The 20,292-nt window shown below is 48.9% G+C and overlaps 2 protein-coding genes across 6 annotated transcripts in view; one reads left to right on the top strand and one right to left on the bottom strand.

The window, feature by feature from the left end:
- The window catches only part of NEK6 (NIMA related kinase 6), an 87,603-nt gene extending 78,004 nt beyond the window's left edge, over positions 1-9,599 (top strand). For all 5 annotated transcript variants that reach the window (XM_059715748.1, XM_059715749.1, XM_059715750.1 and 2 more), the window contains 2 exons: positions 2,606-2,719; positions 7,528-9,599. In XM_059715748.1, the coding sequence (XP_059571731.1) occupies positions 2,606-2,719; positions 7,528-7,638 (225 nt within the window). In that variant the 3' untranslated portion in view covers positions 7,639-9,599. The remainder of the gene's footprint in view (positions 1-2,605; positions 2,720-7,527) is intronic.
- Positions 9,600-10,706: 1,107 nt separating this feature from the next.
- PSMB7 (proteasome 20S subunit beta 7) overlaps positions 10,707-20,292 on the bottom strand; it is a 34,912-nt gene continuing 25,326 nt past the window's right edge. Inside the window, exons 7-8 of the mRNA XM_006271312.4 lie at positions 13,169-13,320; positions 10,707-10,959 (exon numbers count right to left, since the gene is read on the bottom strand). Coding sequence (XP_006271374.1) covers positions 10,848-10,959; positions 13,169-13,320 — 264 coding nt within the window. The 3' untranslated portion in view covers positions 10,707-10,847. The remainder of the gene's footprint in view (positions 10,960-13,168; positions 13,321-20,292) is intronic.

The raw sequence follows: 20,292 nt of genomic DNA on the forward strand, positions 1-20,292 counted from the left end.
CAGCTAACGGAGCAGTCACACCTCTGCGTGCGTGCCTGGCTGTGTCTAGAATGGCTCGTGATGCATTGCAAATACACGGTTGCTGCTAACACTGGATTTCACTTCCAGCAACGTCTCGCCACAAAGACGGAGGAACGCCTTCGCTGAACTGACCAGGAAACTAATTTGCACGACTTTCTGCTGCAAATCAGCAAGGGACAAACAAAATAAAATTAAGGAAGAGCCCAGCAGAATTTACCGAGTCCTTTCAGTTGAATGAGAACCGACCGTTGGGTTTTACTTCTTTATTGTGCTTCACTAATGCACGGGGGCGGTATCACTGAAATGAAGCCCTGCTGCAGAGCCTTGCTCTACTAAAACTTGGTTGAGCAGCAGGGAGAGGCTGCCAGTGTTGTGAGCGTGATCAAGTGTGCGTAGGGCCGAGATCGGCCTGCATTTATCTACGCGGAGCAAACCCGGATCCAGCGTTCTCAGAAACCGCACAGCTCTCCTCCAGCTGCTCCTCTGCCAAATATATGGCTCTGAACTATAGACTAACAGAGCAGAGGGTCTTGTGTTGACTTAAAAAAAAAAATACTGCTGGGAGCTTGCCGTGTGCGTCGGCAACATGACGGTATTCTTCGGGTAGCTTTCACAGCGCATGATAATGAGCAAAGGACTAACAATTATCAAATAGCCCCTTATTAAAACCACAGTAAGAAGCATCAGCTTCAGCCGGCGTGACTCTGAAAAGCTTGCCGATCTGATGCAGCTCGCGGCAAAATGGTTTTAAAAGATCTTCTAAACAGAGTAGATAATATCAACAATTATCCAATAGCGCTTCATTAGGAGGAGGTATTACTCCATTGTGCGGTGCTGCGTGTGACAGTTAGCGAGAGTGACAAGAAGCACTTGAATAACATTATGGATTAATAAGCAGATGGGGCACTGCGCAGGCCGCATGCTGAGGTGACATGCCTCTTGCTTACTGAGCCGCTCCGTAGCTCCTGGCTTTCCCTTTGAAGATGGTCCTTATTAGTGCTGCGGGTTCCTTAGTATGTAAATGGCGAGCTGCATTTGCTGTTATTCCTGGAGACGGTTATAACCTGCCGCCCCGGGCCCGTGCCCGGCGTTGCCAGAACGCGCTCCGGGGTGGGGGGCGGGATGTGAATCACGATATGTGGAAGAGGGAGATGAAGGACTTCATTCCAAAACGCTCACTTTTAAGGACATTATTTATTCATGCTTTGCTTTGTGAGTGCAGAAACGCACGTCCCTCCATAGCTGTTGTTTTCTGAGGCTCGTCACTGTGGTGTTCGCTCGGAGATCCCCGTTCAGGACCCGCGGTGCCAGCGGACTTCCTCGTGCAAAAATGCCGTTTCCTTTTGGAGACCTCATTATTTCATATATTTTTGTAAAAGCCTCTCCGAACGCCCCATGCACCTGGCCTGCCCCTGCATTTTCCAAGCTGCTGCAATCTTCCAGGGATCCTCAGAAAAACCCACGGGTTTGAATTCAGGCTAAGCAACCAACGTGAAAAATAAACCGATTAGGAAAAGTCAGAGTCAGTAGCCTGGCTCCAGAAGCTGTCCAGGATCTTCTCCCTGAAACAACACATGGCTTTGCTCTATTAAAAGAGCGAGTCATTCATATTTATAAGATACTTTGAATTTTAGGAAGCGGCTTGTTGTCCAGAAAGTGTCAATTTTACTCTTTACAACCACTAAAAATTTACCAGGCGCAGAGAGCAAACGAGCTGTCTGTTCTGAACACGATCGTTACCGAAGTAGATTGAAACCATAATCCGCATCAAAGGCAGGAGGGTCTTTACTTTTTAACAGATTATCATTTTTATGGGAGCTTACCACATCCCACTCACAGGCAGTGGGTTTGCAGGAGATTCTCAGTGCACAGAGATCCTGATTTCTTGGTTTAACATAAACCTGTATTTATTATTTATTCTGTGTACATCAAAAAGCGCTGCCTCTGCGCATCCATAGAGTCCCACATCTGAGACGTTTTGGGGGAAAATAATTACAGTGATGGGAACATGTAGAAACCGCTCCTGTATAATGAGGGCAAGGGAAGTGTAATGAGTGTTCATTGATCATGTGAAAAAAGTGGTGGGAGGTATCTGGTCTGCAGATCTCCGCTCTGCCAGGCAGGGGGGCTTTCTTTGGCTGGATGAATTATCAGTTACCCCTTGGGGGAGGCCAGGAAGCTGATTTTGCTCTTGGAGACGGGTGTGCACGTGCCTACAGTGCCGCGCTGCTGAATCGGGGACAGCAGGGGTCTGCCGGCACCGTGCATGTGCTGAACCTCATTCCTTTAATTTGGACGGGGCGCTGTGCAGCACGAGATGCTTTGTGCAGCCGGGGCTGCCTGTTTGCTTACGTCTGCTGCACGCAGGGCTGGGGCCGCGGCCGCCAGCCCGCGACAGGCCTGGTAATAGGTGTGGCAGCGTACGAACCGAGGCGTTCTCCGAGGGCAGCGCCACGGCCTGCAGAGCAGTCGTATCAGTCGCTCGCGTGCTGCCAAGGAGCAAGGCTCGCGATTGCAGATCCGCAGGGAGGGGAGCTATTACATCCTTCACCGTTTCAAACTCTCTCCCACTTTTCCTCCACAGATGGCAGCTCTGCAGAGCCCTTTCTACGGGGATAAAATGAATCTGTTTTCTCTCTGCCAAAAGATAGAGCAATGTGACTACCCTCCTCTCCCAGCTGAACATTATTCTGAAAAGGTAAGGCGGGAGAAACGTCCGTGGGGAAACGTGGGTGCTGGGGCAGGAGGGGGAGGCTGCCTGGGCTGCGGCTGTGGCTGCAGTGAGGCCCCTGCCTGACACCGGAGCAGGACGCGGGCTTTTCTGCACAGCCTGTGTCTGCCCCAGGTGCCTCGCCACAGGTCCCGGCCCCAGATGAGCCCACGGAGGCCTGGGATGGCCGGGAGCTTTCTGACACCGGAGCTCACGTGCGCCAGCAGAGCACAGCAGTGACACGTGGGGGAAACCGCCCCCCCCCCACAATAACATCCCATAAAAGAGTGTTTAAAATTTTGTCTGTAAAGTCCTCGGTTGTTTAAATGGACAACAGGGGAAAATGATACTAAAGGAAGGCAGGGAAGTGATTAGCCGAGTACAATAAGCATTCATGCAGGAGCCATATGGGGGCTTTTTAAAGTCTGGTTAATTTTATGGCCCATGAAAGCGAGCGATGGAAGCAGTCGCTGGCCTGGCTGTCGCGCGCCACGGCTGTGCGTGCCTGCTCCCCCGGCTCTGCGGTAGGCTGAAACCCAGCTGCAGCCCCGCGCTCTCCGTGTCCCGGGCCGTTCACGGGAGCGGCCAAAGCTCAGTCCGACTCGAAGCCCGCAGAACACCTTCTGCTAGGATCTGCCTCGCAGGGGAGCCCGTCTCTCGAGACGGGACGCACGGCCCTGGGACAGCCGGCTCTTTCCGTACCACCTCATCCAGAAAGGAAGTGGCGAGCGCAGCATGCCGGGTTTTGTCAGTGCGCACGGAGCAGTGAAATCCCGACGGCGAGCAATGCTTCCAGGGTACGTCGCTGCGAGGATGCTGCAGTGATGCTCAGAACACCTTGGCTGTTGAGTTGTCTAATGGCAGCTACAGCGTGTAGTGGAAACAGGGAAGCAAACTGCAGACACACATCGGTAAATCGAGAGCACAGCCTGTGTGCCTCTGCTGGCATTTAAGGCGCATAAAAAAGCGAGGGGTGGGGGAAACGAGGACTTTTCCTATTTGGATGCAACAGGAAGGGAAGGAAGGAACTGGGAGACTTGCAAAACAAATGGTGTTGGAAATCAGCTTTGCAGCTTCAACCCATGAGGCGTCTCTACAGCAAGCGACTAGCACTGTAGTCCTCACCTTCCCTGGGCTCCCTCCATGTGCCAGTCTTGCTGCAAAAAACAGACACAACAAATTGAACCGGGTTGGGAGCACTTTAATTGGCAACCAGTGAACTTGCACATCCTCCAAACTGCAGACGCTTGGCTTCCAGGGAAAGGTACCATGCCAGGTCTGCACAAGATGGTGTGAAATAGCCCTAGACAAAACCGAGCAGCTGGGTGCTGGCTCCGGGACACGCAGCAGCCTCTGCGAAATGGCGAGCGTTGCTGGAAACATCCAGCGTGGCTGCAGGGCCCCTGCTCCCCTGGGTTGGATGCCGGTTGGGCTCCTGAAAGGGGGACAGACCCATAAACCTGCACGCGGCAGAGCGGTGCTGATAGCAACAGGGGAAGCGTGTGAGATCGCTGATGGGAGACTGCCGAGGGTTTCCCGTTCCAGAACCGGCCTTGCCCTTCGGCGTGCTGCAGCAGGAAGTCTCGCAGTGAGGTGCCCATCCCTGGCGCGCTCTGTGCTGGGCAGAGGAGCCATTGCTGGGATAAGACCAGGATTCACGCAAGCGGCACACCTCTCGCACTGTCAGCTGCAGCTTCTGGGGGCTGTGAAAGGGGCAGGGCTGTTGGACCAGGTGGTGGCTGCCCTCTGCCTTGCCCCTGAAATGGAGCAGTCCCAGGGCAGAGGGAACTTTCCCGGTGGGACCCTGGTCTGATCCAGAACCCGCCGCCCGTCCAGTGGGAGCGTTTTGGCATGTGGTAGTGCCAGTCCCGCGAGCGTGTTCGAACCACCGGGTGACTCCGCGGTCCATTTCTGCAGTGTAGACTCGGCCCGAGGGACCGTGGGAATCCTCCCTCCCTGCCAAGGCTGAAAATCCCCCCCCTCGTCACTGACTTCAGAGACCAGCGATAGCCAGGCTGCTGAAAGCCAGCTCCTCGCGGCTGGCAGAGCTCCCCGAGGCCGGCGTATACAGGTGGGATTAGGCCGTTCTGCCTCCCCGCCCTCCAAGCGGTCACTCGGCACGCGTGTGACAAATGACAGGCTCCTTTCTCCGTTGTCCTGTCTGGGTGAGAAGCCCAGCTATCATTTTCAGACAACAGTAGCCTGGGTGCTGGCAGTGCTGCGCGCACCAGCGGCCAGGTCTTGGCTGTAACAGGCGCCGTATTTGCGACGAGGCAGAGGAGCTCCTGGTTTCCAAGCAGTTTTACTTCTTTGCTCAGCAACCAACTTAAAAACGATTTGCAAACTGTTCCAGGAAGTGTGCGCTTCCAGACAGCCTTTGCGAGGAGGCAGGGGTCTTATGTTTGCATTTGCCATGCTGCTGTAGCATGCACTTCAGGATATGCCTGCTGGCAGCAGGAATTAGTGTAAGTTGACAGATGTGTTTCCTGTCTTTACAATTACTGTCTGTTTGCTTCCCTCTGGCAGTGCTAAAGAGTGTGTGTAGCATAGCGATCCAATCCGGGGTGAGAAGGATGGTTTAAAGCTCAGAAGCACCAGGTCCCAGAGAACTAGACTCCAGATGGTGTTCATGCACTATTCAGAGCGCTCCGCGCAGGCTCAGGAAGGATGCGGGCTTATTTCACCGTGTCAACCGGCTCCACTGCAGACCCAGAGCCTCCTTGTGCAGCGGGAGCCGTGTCTGTTTTAGCACTAACGTGTTCCTATCGGACACCCAAGCGGCAGCGCTGCTGGAGCCAATGGCCAGGCGCGAGAGCGAAAGCAGTGCAGGGGGCTCGTCTCCTTGCTGGTGACGGGCAGTTTCTCTTGCCCCGGTAGAAAGGGAGTGCCGGCCGGACTGCGCTCGCTGCTAGCTTTCTCTGCTGGAAAGAACGGGATCATTTCAGACCCTGATTTGCAGTGCGTCGCAAGGCTGGATCTGTGACCTGTGCAGGGGCGAAAGGCATGCCCGTACTCTGCGTTAATGCCGTGAAGGTCATTGGGGAAATCTGCTTCTCCATCAGTCTGGATGTGAGCAGGTTAACGTACCCAGCCAGCAGCTTGCGTTCCCACACGATGGTGCGCTGGCTGCCCAGACGAGGCCAAGGCCTTTGCTGTTACTGCAGCGCCCGAGATCCGTACGATCCCATCAGGTTGCTCATTCAAGACTGGGGTGCCCCTCAAGTCTTTGATTAGCTGTCGGTGGTTGTAAACCTAATGAATAAGCCCAGGCAGTTTATTTACCCCCAGAAAGCAGCAGGTCAAAGGACCTGTGGAGTTCACCGCTGCCTTTTTGCAACCGAGTGTTCAGCTGACCTGGGGAAGGGTTTCAAGACGTTGCTGCAAGGAACGCCTCAGTTATCCGTGTGATAAGGCTCAAGCAGCACCTAGCAGGCTGACTGCACTCTTCTGGTGGGCTTTTCCCTGGTGTCACGATCTCTGCTCGGGCTGCAGCCCCGGCCTCACGTTCGTCCTGCGGAAATCACCTTTCGGCCCAGACACAACTTCCACTTCTCTCTTTGAAATACAGGACCTCGCTCCATGCAGAAGTGAGAAGCTCACTTGAGTAAACCCAGCAATGCAGCTAAAGCTGTGTGCTTGAGAGCTGCACGGTCACGCTTTTAATTACCATTAAAATAATTGGCACTGTGGCTACTGGGAGGATGTGAGAAAGATCAGAGGCTCAGGGCTCTTTCTCCCCATGCCTCGGGGGTACGAGCAGCTTTCAGTGTCTGTATAATTAAAAGCTACAATCTTTCATGTGCACAATAAAGGGGGTTGGGAGGTGGGAAGACTCCCGTCCTTCTGCGTCTTATTTATTACTTATAATCAGTGACCCATCCTTTCCTCCGCTCCGGTCCCGTATACAAGTGCAGCATTGTCGCTGCCGCGTCTCACGCAGCTACCGCTCTGCCGTCTCGTATCCGAGGATCTTAGCCTGCTTTTCAAACTCCATTCAATCCTGAGCTGGCTAATTGCCACGGATTTGCTGCGAGGACTCGAGGCAGGGGTGCTGCAGGGAAGTGTGCTGGGACCAGGATTTTCTCACATCACGTGTTTTGCTTTCCTCCTCAGCCATCTTCTCTGGCAAGGCTGCAAGCACGTGCCTAACACGCAACCTGGAGCGGTGGCGTTTTTCCTTGTGCCCAAATGCCCCTTGCCCTCTGCCTGGAGTCTGCATCCCGTGTGAGGCTCCTTGTGCTCAATGCCCCGGCTCCTGCTCACGCAGGACCCCGTCGCAGCTCCGCTCGCTCTGCTGAACTCACCGTCACCTCCTCCCACTCATGACTCAGTGCAGCTCATCCTTCGGGTACACTTCTCGCAGTCAGCCATCTGCCTCCGACTGGCCACCCCCTGCTCTGACTCATTCAGCCCTTGATTTCAAGTCTTTTTAATGCTATTTCTATAAGAGCTTTCTGGCTCTTTGGCTAAGAAAATGTCCGGTGTAGCTGTCAAACCGCTCGGTTGCTATACGGGGCATAGCTGTGTTGGGAACCACGCGAGTCGGTAGCATACTCGAAACACCCTCAGTGAAGTTTGCTATAGGGGACTGGAACATTTTAAAGAGCAGGGTGACGCGGCCCGATTGTAAGGGCAATGACTAAGCTAGACAGGAAGGAAAAGCCAGCACATAGATCACGATTTCTCCAGAATCGTTCTGGTGGGGCGTGGGGGGAGAGCGCAGCGGCAGCTGTCCCTTCCGTGTCCAAAAGGCACCGGCAAGGATCACACTTTCACGACTCTTTCTTTCCTTCCAGCTCCGGGAACTGGTCAGCATGTGCATATACCCTGATCCGGGTCAGAGGCCTGACATCGGTTACGTGCACCAAATAGCAAAACAGATGCATGTTTGGACCTCCAGCACTTGAAGCATCTGCAAACACTCTCTAAGAAAAGCCATCACAGCTTAGTCTTACTTGAATTTTATTTCTCAGACGAAACCGACTGGTGCCTAGTCACACTCAAGTGAGAGAGTTGAGCACTCATAGCAAGATGCTCCATTATTTCTGCAGGTTATTTGACAAGGACTCTTACACGGTGGTCATGCTTTAAAGTGACGATTCTGTGAGGTATTGCAAGTGTTTTGTTGTTGTTGTTTTTTAAGCCAATAATGTTACAGATGTAGATCATTTAAGGGTCCTTTCTTAACTGTTGTGTGTAATCTAGGATAGATTATATTAACAAGGGTGTCTCAGTGAGCATTTGCGGCACCCCCTCTATCTTAACTGTAATGTGAAATATTGAAACAATTCCTTCAGTGAAATCACTTTATACTAATGTAAGAACTGCAGTAGATTTTTGTGTAATTTGTATAACTGCTACTTTGCCTCTTCTGTACCTGGTTAATAGCAAATTCAGTTTTTAGTTCATATATTTTTAAAGCATCCAGTTATGTGTTTTTTAAATTCCCTCCTTTGCAAACAGGAAGTGGGGAGGAGGGAGCATTTGTTTGAAGATTTTTTTTTGTAATTGAAAATGTAGAGTGAACGTTTTGCTGATGCATTTATCTGTTAACTTGGCTATAGCCGACGCGGTGGCTTTAGCACATACCTGAAAAACATTGCTTCCATAAGCAATTTATCTTTTTAAGCTGTTTCCCCTTTGGCATTGATCTAGTTAGACTCAAAGTCCTTATTATGAATCAGTGTTACTCTAAGCCAGTTTTATTTTGGGGAAGAGACTTTTACCAAATCCAACGGCACTTCAGTAAAACTGAAAGCAAAGCAGTGTTTTAGACCTCTCTGAAACATAGGGATATTAGATTTAGCCTGAAAGAAGTCAGATTCTTTGCGCAAGTGAAATTCTAACCGAGAATCAGTCCATACCTATCTAACTGTGAAAGCTAAGTTATAAAATGTGAATTTCTTTGGAAAACGCAACCTGATTTGAAGGACACAGCTTGTTTAAAAAGACTAATTTTTCTTTTTTTTTAATAGATGAAAATTTTCAGTCAACTAAATTCATTCATTGAATCAATGATTACTGTCAAGGAAAAGTACTCACTGCTTTAAAACCAGAACGTACGGATTCACGTTCAAGTGTTTCTGTCTCACCTGCCTCTTCAGGGACACAGTGCTGCAGTTCCTATTTGGAGGGACGCCAGCGGGGGAACAGGCCCCGTCCTGCTCCCCGGCTCCGTCCGTGCGGCACGTGCCTTACTGCCACCGTGGCGACGCGGGTGCCAGGGCACCCTTGTTCTTTAAGAAAACCACACAACCATTAGTCTTTTGGAAATCAAATTGGGGTAAAAGGGTACCGTACCTGCAACATGTTCCTAATGGATTTTTTTCACTACTTAAAGGAAAACTGCAGTGCCAATTTAACACCTCAGATCAACATTTAGAAATTTGATTGAAAGTGAACGTGCTTTAACAGAAAAGGTATTAATTGCTGTGAATGATGCTGGTGTCACTTAATGAAAGATGCCATTTTTTCTTGACGCTTCCTAGCAGGAAGCCCAGCCCGTGGCGCTCGTTTGAGAGCCGGGAAATGCAGACTGGCAGGAGAGACGCTAGGACGTTCCCATGCGAAGCTCTTGAGAAACTACCACGACCCAGGTTCTGGTTCATTATTCTTGTATTTCAGGCTATGAATCGCTGCCTTTACACTGCAGGTTTCCTTTAAACCAACTACAGTCGTAGACATGGTTGTGCCAACGCCCCTGTGGGTGTCGCATAGAACCGGAGTTCTCACGGCGTTTGAGTGTCTCCATCAGTCTGGTCACTTTCTTGCTACATAAAATCTATTAGTGCTTATAAGTAAATGTATTTCAACAGGTAACTTTTTGCAACTGTGCATTTTTAGATAAATAAAACAATGATTTACAAAATCACCGACTTTCTTTGTGCGTGGGACAAGGAGCCCAGCGCTACACAACACGCTTGTTACGGGAGTGTTGCAAAAAGTCCGGCTAGTAACATTTTCTTGCACGCACAAAACTGGTTTCCAACTGGTGACCTTAGCTATTAGATGCCCATACTTTACACATCAGGCTCAACTTACCCTGAAATGGGCTAGTTAACAAAGGTAGGTCAGCTGAGCAGGACACAGGGGAGGCATTTTTGAAGGCAGTGTCATGCGGTGTAAATTCACCCCTCCGGAAGGAGAGCCCAACAGAGCTCCCAGAGACCAGCAGCAGCTAGTTTCCCGGGTTGGGAAGTGTGGGTTCAGCTCAGTTTAGCCCTTCAGCACCTCCTGGCCGAGCACGGCCAAACCCTTGGCTTAGCAGCGAGGCTGGCTGGCTTATGAAAACTCCAGGCAGCCGTTCACCCGCTGTCACCACAACGGCTCCCTGTGCGTTTTCACATCAAACACCAGAACCAAGTCAGTTTACCCAGGCCTGGGAGTCTGGACCCAGGCGGCTGATCCACCCACGTTGTACCAACAGCCTGTCCAGGCTGCAGTGAGTAGCTTGCCTGCTTATCACCTCTGAGCAGTGCAGACCAACACCTGAAGCAGCCTGATCACTTTTAGACCAGCTTGTCACAGCACGCTCGATAAGGCACCTGTTACACCCTCTCCCCACATGGCCGAGCCTCTACAATTTCACACATTTTAATGCCTTTCTGGAAAACAAAGGCCTGTAATAGGTAGTGAAAAAGCCCCGGTGTTAGCCCTATGCAAAGTACCACCCAAGCCTAGAGGAAGCATCTCAGCCGAATAACAGAACTAATAGAGAAGCAACAGCACTTTAAACAGAGAAGGAATCAGCCACACGCAGTATTTCCCCAGGTCTTCTCAATGCAGAAGTTCAGAGCAAGACAAATTGTTGCTATAACCACGAGGGGAGTGCCCAGCTAGCTGTACGTGGTGCTACACGGTGCTGTGGGCCATGAGAGGGCATCGCAATTCAACGTACACATGCTCCAGTTCTGTGTGAGCCTTACTCTTTCACCAGGTAAGAAACAGAAAAGCAGCAAACATCAACAGCATGGAAAACAGGGAGTGAGTGAACCGGTCAGCACTCATTTATTTGATATCAATTTGTGTTTCCTTGTCATGCAGAAAGGTTTCTAATACAAACCAAAGCATGCCTAATACTAGAGCCTAGTGTTACAGAAATACCACATACGAGCGCTCAGGAAGTGTCCATTGTTTGCACGGTTTCATCCACCACTTCAATTTCCAAGAGAGCGACGTTTTCTGAGAGAACAGCTGTAGTCCCTTTTTCGCACTTGTATCTCCCAAACCTGTTGAAGAAAAGTAAGACGTTAATTTGCAAGACTGTCCAATACAGGGGAACTTCCTCTGGTTACACCCTAAACTTCCCTGTCACGAGTCAGCCTTACTAGACTAAAGAGAACATCCCTCTTCAGCAACTGTGTCCAGAAAAACACCTTGATATTTAAATGGAGAGAAACCACCAGCCCAGCCAGAAAGCGATCTTTAACAATAAATCTAGTGCTGTGCTTTTCAGAAGAGCTGCAATTTCTGCTAGTTCAGTGTGTGGCCTGTGCTCAGATCACCATCTCCTTCATAGTCCATAAGCAAAGCCATTTATGACACCTTATTTCCTTTAGATGCTGTAGCTTTGGATTTCTAAAAACTAAGCAAACCTGAAACGGTGAATCTGGTGACTCTCTGCAGCTAGGATCCGCGTGCGGACATGGCCACACATCACACGCACACGAAACAATCGTTTTCACCACTATTCAGTTACAGACGTGTCCCCCAGACTGAATTTACACCAACAGGCTCCAGCTTAGAGGGACTTCATGGAAATGCGTCTCGCTCGAGCCCGTGCAGGTCTGTAGTGGGCAGAGTCTGACAGACGTGGGAGCACCTCTCTTTAAGGCAAAGCCATGCTAGTTCATGGCAGCGTTGTAGCCTTGCGCCATGCAGAAGTACGGATTGCAAAATCCTGTAGCTGCCTGCCAGGGCTCTGATTCACCGATTAGGCAACCGCTTGCTGGAGACTTCTCCACATGCTTAGCAGTTTGACCTTTCAGGTTTTCCCTTGCCCAGCGAAGCCAACACACTGACTTGCTCATGTTGACATTTCAACACTTCTGTGACTTGAACATTCCCAGTATTTCCTGATGGCACTATGCAGCCGCACTGCTAGTAAGCACAACCACCACCTCGCTCCTTTTCTTCTTGGAGGTTTCTGCATTTGGGATGAATGTGCTTTGCCTTTTAAAGGAAGGAAGTGCTGCAGTAAAAATGACATCTTTTGTAACATCTGCAAGTTCTGCCGGCAACCTTTCCTTGTTGTCTGCAGAACTGAACAGCAAGAACTGTGTAGTGAGAAGGGGCTGTGCAGGAATCTGTCTCTCGCTGTGGCCTGCCAAATTAAAGAGCTGGAGAACATAAATAGCACAAGTTTCTACATGATGAAAAGGTCAAGAGAGGGATGTTCCATGGGAAAAGAATGAATTACTGACAACCCGCAACATTTATGGCCGGGAAGGTATTTATTATTTAAATGCTAAATGTGAATTACATTTGGCAAATGCAAGATGTTCTGGTTGGACCAAATGTAACCGTGAACCGTACGGACGCTCCCTGCAACCATTTCTGATCGCTTCTGGGAGTTTCTCTGCTATAGGGAAAACTAGTGAGCAAGACTGCTGAGCACGTGCACATCATCTTGTGCACAGATGTTCCCCCACACCCTGGTCAGACCACACTGTGCAAGAAAGAGCATGGCCAGCGACAGACTGAATCACAGCACAGTACCAGCAAATCAGAGCTACGCTGTCATTTTTCTGTGCCCACAACGAGGTGTTGTGCAATGGCTAACGACGAGCTGTGCTGCACTGCACTACGTTTCTGACTCCCTAGGCGAGACTTAGGCTGACCTGTGAGACTCGCAGTAATGTGCACCGAGAGTCTGACCCCACTCGGACTCGACAGATTCCCAGCCCCGGGTGGAAGGAGGACCATGCTGCGCTTGTGTTCACAAGCCTGGGGGCTCAGGAAAGGAGCGCCGGGAACCCCAGTCCAGTCTCCGATTAGCCAAAAGGTCCAGGGTTCCCACAGCTCAAGTGCTAGCGTCTACAGCTTGCAAATAAAATTCCTTCTCGAGAGTTCTTGCATCACCCTTCAACTCGCTTCGCCTGTGTGGTTGGTTTTGCTTTCAAATTTCTGCAGCAGCCCGTCCCCTCCCCCTGTCCCGGTCGACTCAAGTGTGAAGCCTGTTGATGGTGACTTCCAGATTCGTGCTCCGTGTCACCGCAATTCGGGCAACCGACGCATCCACAGGCAGCAGGTACTTAGTGTGCGGCAGGACACAGACTGCTCAGCGATGCAGGCAGAACTCAATCGTCGTCTAGAAATCTGAGCTATCATCAATGTGTTGCAAATTAGGAATGCAGTAGTAAAATGCCTGAAAGCATCATATGAATGGTGTGCAAGTCTAGGAGAGCAGGGACAAGACAAGGCCTCAGCAGTACTAACCTTTCCCCCTTTTTGTTGGCTACATCATAAGGACGGAGAAAATCCAACTTGCTCTTGCTTATAACACAGAGATCAATGTTGCTGCCAGAGCCCAGATCATTGTATATGCCAGCTGCAATGGCATCTCGCACAAGCTGCTTGGCTTCCTCTTCCTGGAAAGAAAAAAAAAGAGACCATTGTTTAGTCCTTCCGGTAAATGTGCAAGTTGTGCTGCAAAGTGCACTAGATGGCAAAGCTGCCGTCAGTGTCATTTCGTTAGTTAAATAAAAGGGAAAACTAACAGAGACGTGCGCAGAAGAACAGAATGAATCATCACGAGAGGGGGGTACCGCCTAGAGGCGGTTGCCCTGGGGTGGATTCAGCTGGATCGCTGGCACCATCACGTGGAAGCATGCATTGCTGTGCAAATCTTTAAGTCATCTTGCAGAGGATCTCCGTCTCTGCCTCCCGCCTACAAGCAAAGTACTGTGGAGCCTGAAAATCAGTTTACTGAGTCACGGTCATCTGTTCATGAGTCTGCTCCTAAGGGTTCGGTATCGGACCCGTTCGGATGAAGATGGCAGAGGAAAATCCTTAAAGGCAAGACCTGAAGCTGTAAGGGGAGGAAAAAACCTGGTGTTCATTAAAGCCGTCTTCTTTCAAGCCTTAAATACATGTGTGCATGGTAGTCTGCAATCCAGGTTTCCCTGTAGTGTCCTGTGTAACACTTGCATACAAATTAATTCAAAGATCCATACTACTTTAGTTACAAGCCTTCCCTGGGTAGAGACTATTTAAACATCCTCTATGGCACTAAAATGATTTGTATGATTTCGTAACATAGCCAACTTGGGTTGCAAAATGTATTCTGCTCATCTGAACGGCAGCCGTCTTACAGCAGAGTCTGGATCCGGACTGAACGGTAGTTAGCTGGCTAGTATTTTCTTATTCCAATCTAGTACAGAAGCAGGGAGCTACGAGGGGGCCTAGCGAACAGCCAGCGCAAGCTGAAGAGTAGACATTAGTCAGAACGCTGCATTCTGGGCTGGCTGCTTTTTGGATTTTTAAGTCTTGTTGCGTACTCAATTTGGCAACAGAGCAAGAACTGGGAGCATGGCAAGCCTTAGAGAAACCAGCAGAGAAGAGCATATATATTTACTAATTCAGAACTGTAAAATCAAATATTTGGAACTGCGGATAGTCCGCAAGTCGCGGATTCCACAGACCATACACGCAGTAGACATGGCAACCAAAGTACAGCACATACGTTAGTTAGACAGGCTCCCAGGAGTGGCGGTAATGTCCAGAGCCCACTTAAAAATAAGGTACAGACGTAGCACACCATGTGAAGAAGGAAGTTTAGACTCCGAATTAGCCCTGCCGTTTCCTAGTACACCCAAGACAACAAGTCTTAGCGTGGCTGAAGCTGTGCAGTGCCGAGTCCTGCATAAGTTCAAAGGCTGCTATCTGTCACACGGGCACAGCAATCTGGTTCATTAGCGCTGCTAATACAAAGAGTTTGTTCTCTACAGCAAGGATGCGCATTTCCTTAAATGTGCACAGTGCAAGCGTCTGACTTGCCCCGTTTCTCAGAAATCTGAATTGCTCACCGCTGCACGCTAGGTATGCAGGAGACCAGGCAGAGACCGCAGTAAGTTCTGAGAATCGGACCAGTGGCTGCACAGGGATCTTCAAATAAGCGTCTTCTATAAGAAAACCTGTCAACCCCCCCACTAAAGAGCAGATGACAATAGACCTCTAAGTCTATACACACCTACAACAAAACCCTTCACAAAATTACTTTGTTCAGGGCATAACTTGCTCTACAGAAATCATATTTTTGAAGCCAGGTGCATCACATCCCCATTACAGTAGCTTGTCCGTAGCCTGCAGCAGAAAAAAGGGAAGGCTATTACAGCTACATTAGCTCCCTCTACAGACCCAGCCAGAGAGAGCCGTATCGGAAGTAAAACCTAACACCTGACTGAGAACCACTGCCCAGACCCGGAGCATTGCAATTCACTTTTCAAACTCTCTCAAACTTGTGGAAACAACTCCTCCTCAATTACACGCTGGAGCTGAACACGTGGCTCAGAGCTGGGGAGCGGTCCACCAGCGCACAGCCCTGGAAAAGGGGTTCAGTGTGGACCGCACGTCGGGAGCCTCTCGTGACTCACCTTCTGCCGCCAGCGACCGCAGGCAGGGCCCCTGCCTTCCCTCCCGCTCAGGTCAGCTTCCCCGAAGCAACCAGCAATTGCTTTCACAGAGAACAAGACATTTATTCCTAAACTTCAAAAGATGCGAGTAAGCGGGGCTGGAAGACAGGGAAGAGCCACCCAACCCTTCTTCAGATCCCTGGGTCAGAGCCACCGCTTTAAAGCAGCAACACATACTGCAGAAACGGGGTGGGATACGAATACTTTACAGGCACAGACCGCCGGGAGGACAGCAACAACCTGCTGCGCCCCGAGTCCACGTGCTTTGCCTATCCATTTGCCATCGTTTCCCGGAGGTCAGAAAGCAAGCCACGCACCATGCGAAAAGCCTATTCAAAGACCGACAGCATTATGTTAGCAAACAAACGGTACTGAGAAGTCAGGGTTAAAAACTCTTCAGCTACTTTGGCTGCTATGAGATTTACAAGAAATGTGTTTTTTAATTGATTTCCTAGCCTGGAAAAAAAAAAATCTCACCATGCTAGGACTGGTTCTCGTTAATCTCTTTAAACTGTGACAGGAGGGATTAAGCCACTCCAGATGCTGCGGTGACAAGAATTTGGGGGCCCTCTTTTTGTTTGAAAATATCCGATGGCTAGCTTGTTAATCTCTGCTCGCTGGCCAAGCTCAAAGGATCATTCGCTCCCCTTACCTTCAGAAGCAACTCCCCGGAAAAAGAGCAGTTTGCAAAAATTCATCTAGCAACTGATATTCGGTTGGCAACAGAGCGGTCTCTTGCCCACCACCAGCTCTGAAGTGAATTCATCACTGCCTGGCAGAACGAGCTGGGCAGAGGAGCAGAGACGAGGACAAAAAGACTGCGTGCAAGGTAGGACGAGCACGCTGTGCACCGACTTGCGATGGAGCGAGCAAGTCACACCACTTCCATCTCGCACGGTTTGTTTTCTTAAGGTTTTAGACGATGGAAAAATCAAAGCAATCCCTTGTCAGTGTTCATGTACTACCGGTTAGCACGTTGCGTGTTCGTTTCGGCATTAAGGACAAGTCTTCTGCTAGGACCATGCACTACGTATGAATTAAGGCAAGAAACAGAGAACAGAAAGATTTATTCTCATCTGCAATAAGCACCACAAGCCACGCGGTGTGCCAGCGCGAGGGTCTCGAGCTAACCTGCTGTCCCACCAAGGCCTAACGGGGCGAGGGCGCTTGCAAGTTCCAGTTCCCCCTTTTATTCGGATGTATTAATCCGAATAGCCGACTCGCTGCCACGGGAAATCCCGAGTGCAAGGGCAAGCTAGCTTTCAAAGCTGGCTTTGGAAAATGCAGCTCTGTTCACATCACGTGAAGCCCTCAAACCTCTCTCCTACTCTGCCACGTGAAGATAACCGTTCCAGGGGACGCACTGCACTCCTGGACTGCCGTCAGCTTCAGGCAGCAGCTGCACGAGCCCCAGCGCTCAAGTGCAGCTCAAGAGGATCCCCAAAGCAGCTCGGCTACAATCACGTCTGTTCCCGGCGCATACCTCGCGTTCTCCAGCGGCCCTCCGAAGAAGAGCTTGTTATTAGCAGCGTTCCTATTCTCACAGCTTTATTATGGCACTGACCAGGAGAGCTGTGCTCACGCGGGTTCTGCCTTCGCTCCTACTTCCCCCGATGCAATCTCGAAGCGCGTTCGGCACACCTCGCACGTCCCCTCGGAACAAACAAGCCGCTCGTTTCTGCGCCTTTCTGCTGCGGTTTCCAGAGCAAGGGAGTTTATTGGCTTGGCGCAAGAATAGGTTCGTTGCCTGGATTCCTGGCACGACAGGGACGTTTCAGTTCTCTCTGGGCAAGACCACACGCGTGCACACACACACGTTTTAAACTCCAAGATAAGCCAACATGAAATTTTAAAATCAAAAGGCAAACATTATAAATGGGTCAAGAAACACAGCCGCGCTGTCCTTAGCCTGCGGTACCGACCTGCTTCAGTTTTCCTAACGGCCTTGGCCTTTACCAATCTGAGCAGAGCTGCGGGTTGTTCTTTTTGGGTTTTTAATGTAAAACCTTTCTTCGGTCTTCTCGGCGTGTTAAGTAAATAAGCATTTTGGCACTTTTTTCTTTTTAAAATGCAGCCTACACATTACACTATTGTTAGCAAAATACTTTTTAAAAACCCAGCGGAGCCGAGCGATCTCTGTCTGGTAGATGTCTGTTATAATTAAGATAGTCTCAGAATACTAAACGCCAGAGGACCATAACCTGCAATAGTTGGACCCGTTTCATTAAAATGAAGTCATTTTAATTAAATCAGAATCCAAATGCGACTGAAATATTGTTTTCCTCCCATTTTTGTGATTTAGAAAGATGACCAGAACGGCCTTGTGAAAAACCGCTCTCCGCAGCAGAGACCCCGCATGCAAAGTTCTAGCAAGGAGCGGAGATTTTTATGGGCAGAAAATAGGGGGTTATAATGAAAATGCTGACACAGTCTTAACTACAGTGGCATGAATGAGTCACTGTAATAATTAATCTAAAAAACCCTAAAAGTTCAGAGTATATAAAAGGAGCGCTTCCTACTTTATGGTTGCAAAGACCAAGCTAACTGGGAATATCATTCTCTCGGGTCCACACTGCTTCTTAAATGAGATTACAGTAAGAGTGATGTACTGTAATACAAGTCAGCGGTGACAAGCAGCACTTTATAGAGCTATCTGTTTGTCTCCATCACTACATCACACAATGTGTCCCAGGACTCCAATGTGCAACTCCATTTACCACTACATGACAAATGGGCAGCACTTGTAAAAGGCACAAAGAGGTCCAGATCAGCCATGTAATGGTCACCACAGCTGTACCGTAGTGCTTGAGGGGGGAAAAACAGACCCCCAAGTTCATTAAACTGACCAGTAATGGATCTTTCAAACCGTGCCTTAGGAATAGTACAGTAAAGGCTAAAATAAATAACTCAGCATGGAAGGCTAATCTGAAATGGTGTTTGATAAATTATTTATAACGTAGACGATTGTCTGCATTTAATATTGGAGCTACTGGTAGCATCTTTAAAAGATGATTTATGTGTTGTAATGCCATTAAACTTTATATTGGCCCACTGCTAGCTATAAAGTCTGCTGAGATTTAGAGAATGAGTTTTAAACTGTCACTGCAACATCATAGTAGATGGAGACTGTATTAAATCTTTACTTTAAACCTGTTATCTGGAGAGTTGCATTTTGTAGACACTCACAAACTGATAGATTACCTCTCTGCATCTGCTATAGGGAAAGTCCCAAATAGCGCTGCGAAGGAACTTTTCCACATGATTCTTGTCTACGGGCAGAATCAAATTTCTCTCCTCGCTCAAGTGATTTTTTAAAATTTGAAATTCCAACCAAGTGAAAATTTAAAGGACTCTGCTACAGCGGATGCAGTGATTTCTACATCAAAATAATCCCACCTTTGCTAAAAGCTTTTAAGTAGAATCCCATCGCGTATGCCTACTAACGCCGCGACGAAACACGGTAGCTGCAGCTGCTTGGACGATGCTATTTCTGTGATGGTCTGGATGCTTGGCAAGGAAGTTGTGCAGGAGACGTCTTTCGCACAGATTTAAAGATTGAACAGAGATTTCTTTTAAAAATTAGATTCCCAGCAATGTAGGAGAAATGTCTGGGAATGTCTGTTGCCCGGCCAGCAATATCGTGGGTCAACGCTATCTACACAAGTTAAATTCTCCAGCATGTTTAGTGGGGTTTATTTTTTTTTTTTGAAGCATCCGCAGGCAGTAAAGCTGCCACAGGGTGCAAGACATTTTGCAAAAAAAATAAATAAATCAGACAGTCGTCGTAGCGTGCTCTTCCACGCTCTGATGAAATTTGTTCAAAGTCCTAACTGTACTGAGAAAAGCAAAGCCCACGCACTACTGTGAGGCAGAAACAGAGGTGCGAGGAAGAGTAGCGAGAACTCGAGGACAGACGTGTAGTAAAAATCTATAAGAAGTGTTGGGAGCTGGGGGTTAGGAAAACGATACCTCTTGAAGGACATAAGTGCCTACAGAAGGATAATTAGACTTTGGAAGAGTAATCAGCAGACTACAGTATGTGAAAATGTGGATGTGCCTGTCTGCTGGGAGAAATTGTGTTGGAGATCGATACATAACTGGAAGCAATGCTAAAATCTTCTGGGAAAGCCCAAGGAGACAATGGAGCTATGAAGACAGCTCTGAAGCAAAGTATTTGGATTTCTTTTCTTTCAAGGGAAGGTTGAAAGCCACCATTTAGTCTAAAATGAATCTGTTTTGGCTACATTTTCACTTGAACTGAGGGACAGGTGATGAGAGGAAGAGCTGGTGTATTTAATTTTAGTATCTCAAAGGATTTAAATGCCAGTAAAAATATCTCTCTCACAATACTTCATGCAGTATGGGGTTTAGGTAGTGCATGTCCTAGGCAGATGAGCAATAAAGGTATTTTTGAGCTATAAAGCACACAGCTAGGCATTAACTGAATATAGCCCATGTCCTAACAAAGAGATTTTACTTTGTTTTCATCTCACTTTGTCCAGGTGAACCGAGTTTGTGAGGGCTCTCCTGGGATTTGTTAAGTTTAATTGAACTGCATCTGGTGCGATGGGGGGGGTTATTGACATTGTCTTCACGCTGTGTTTTGTTGCCTTTTCTTCCCCCGTCATCTTCTGTATGTACTATAAAGGGTCATGAAGGAGCAGTTAGGGGCAGAGAGTAGAAAAAATCTTATAGTCTGTGAACAATGCAAGATGGGGCTATGGCTGGATAAGTATGTTTGGGATATACGGGGGGGATGGACAGGACCTGGGGCTTTTTTGAACAGCTAAAAAAAAAACTCTCTCAAGCCTGTATATATATGCCAAAAAATCAGAGCAGGAGGATGAGTGATCAGAAGAGGAGACTATTAGGACTCCTGTACATCTGGCGTGGTCCACGCTCTGCCAGACCAGACCCGGGCAGCTTAAG

This window comes from Alligator mississippiensis, chromosome 12 (genome assembly GCF_030867095.1).
Source record: "Alligator mississippiensis isolate rAllMis1 chromosome 12, rAllMis1, whole genome shotgun sequence".
Classification (NCBI taxonomy): domain Eukaryota; kingdom Metazoa; phylum Chordata; order Crocodylia; family Alligatoridae; genus Alligator; species Alligator mississippiensis.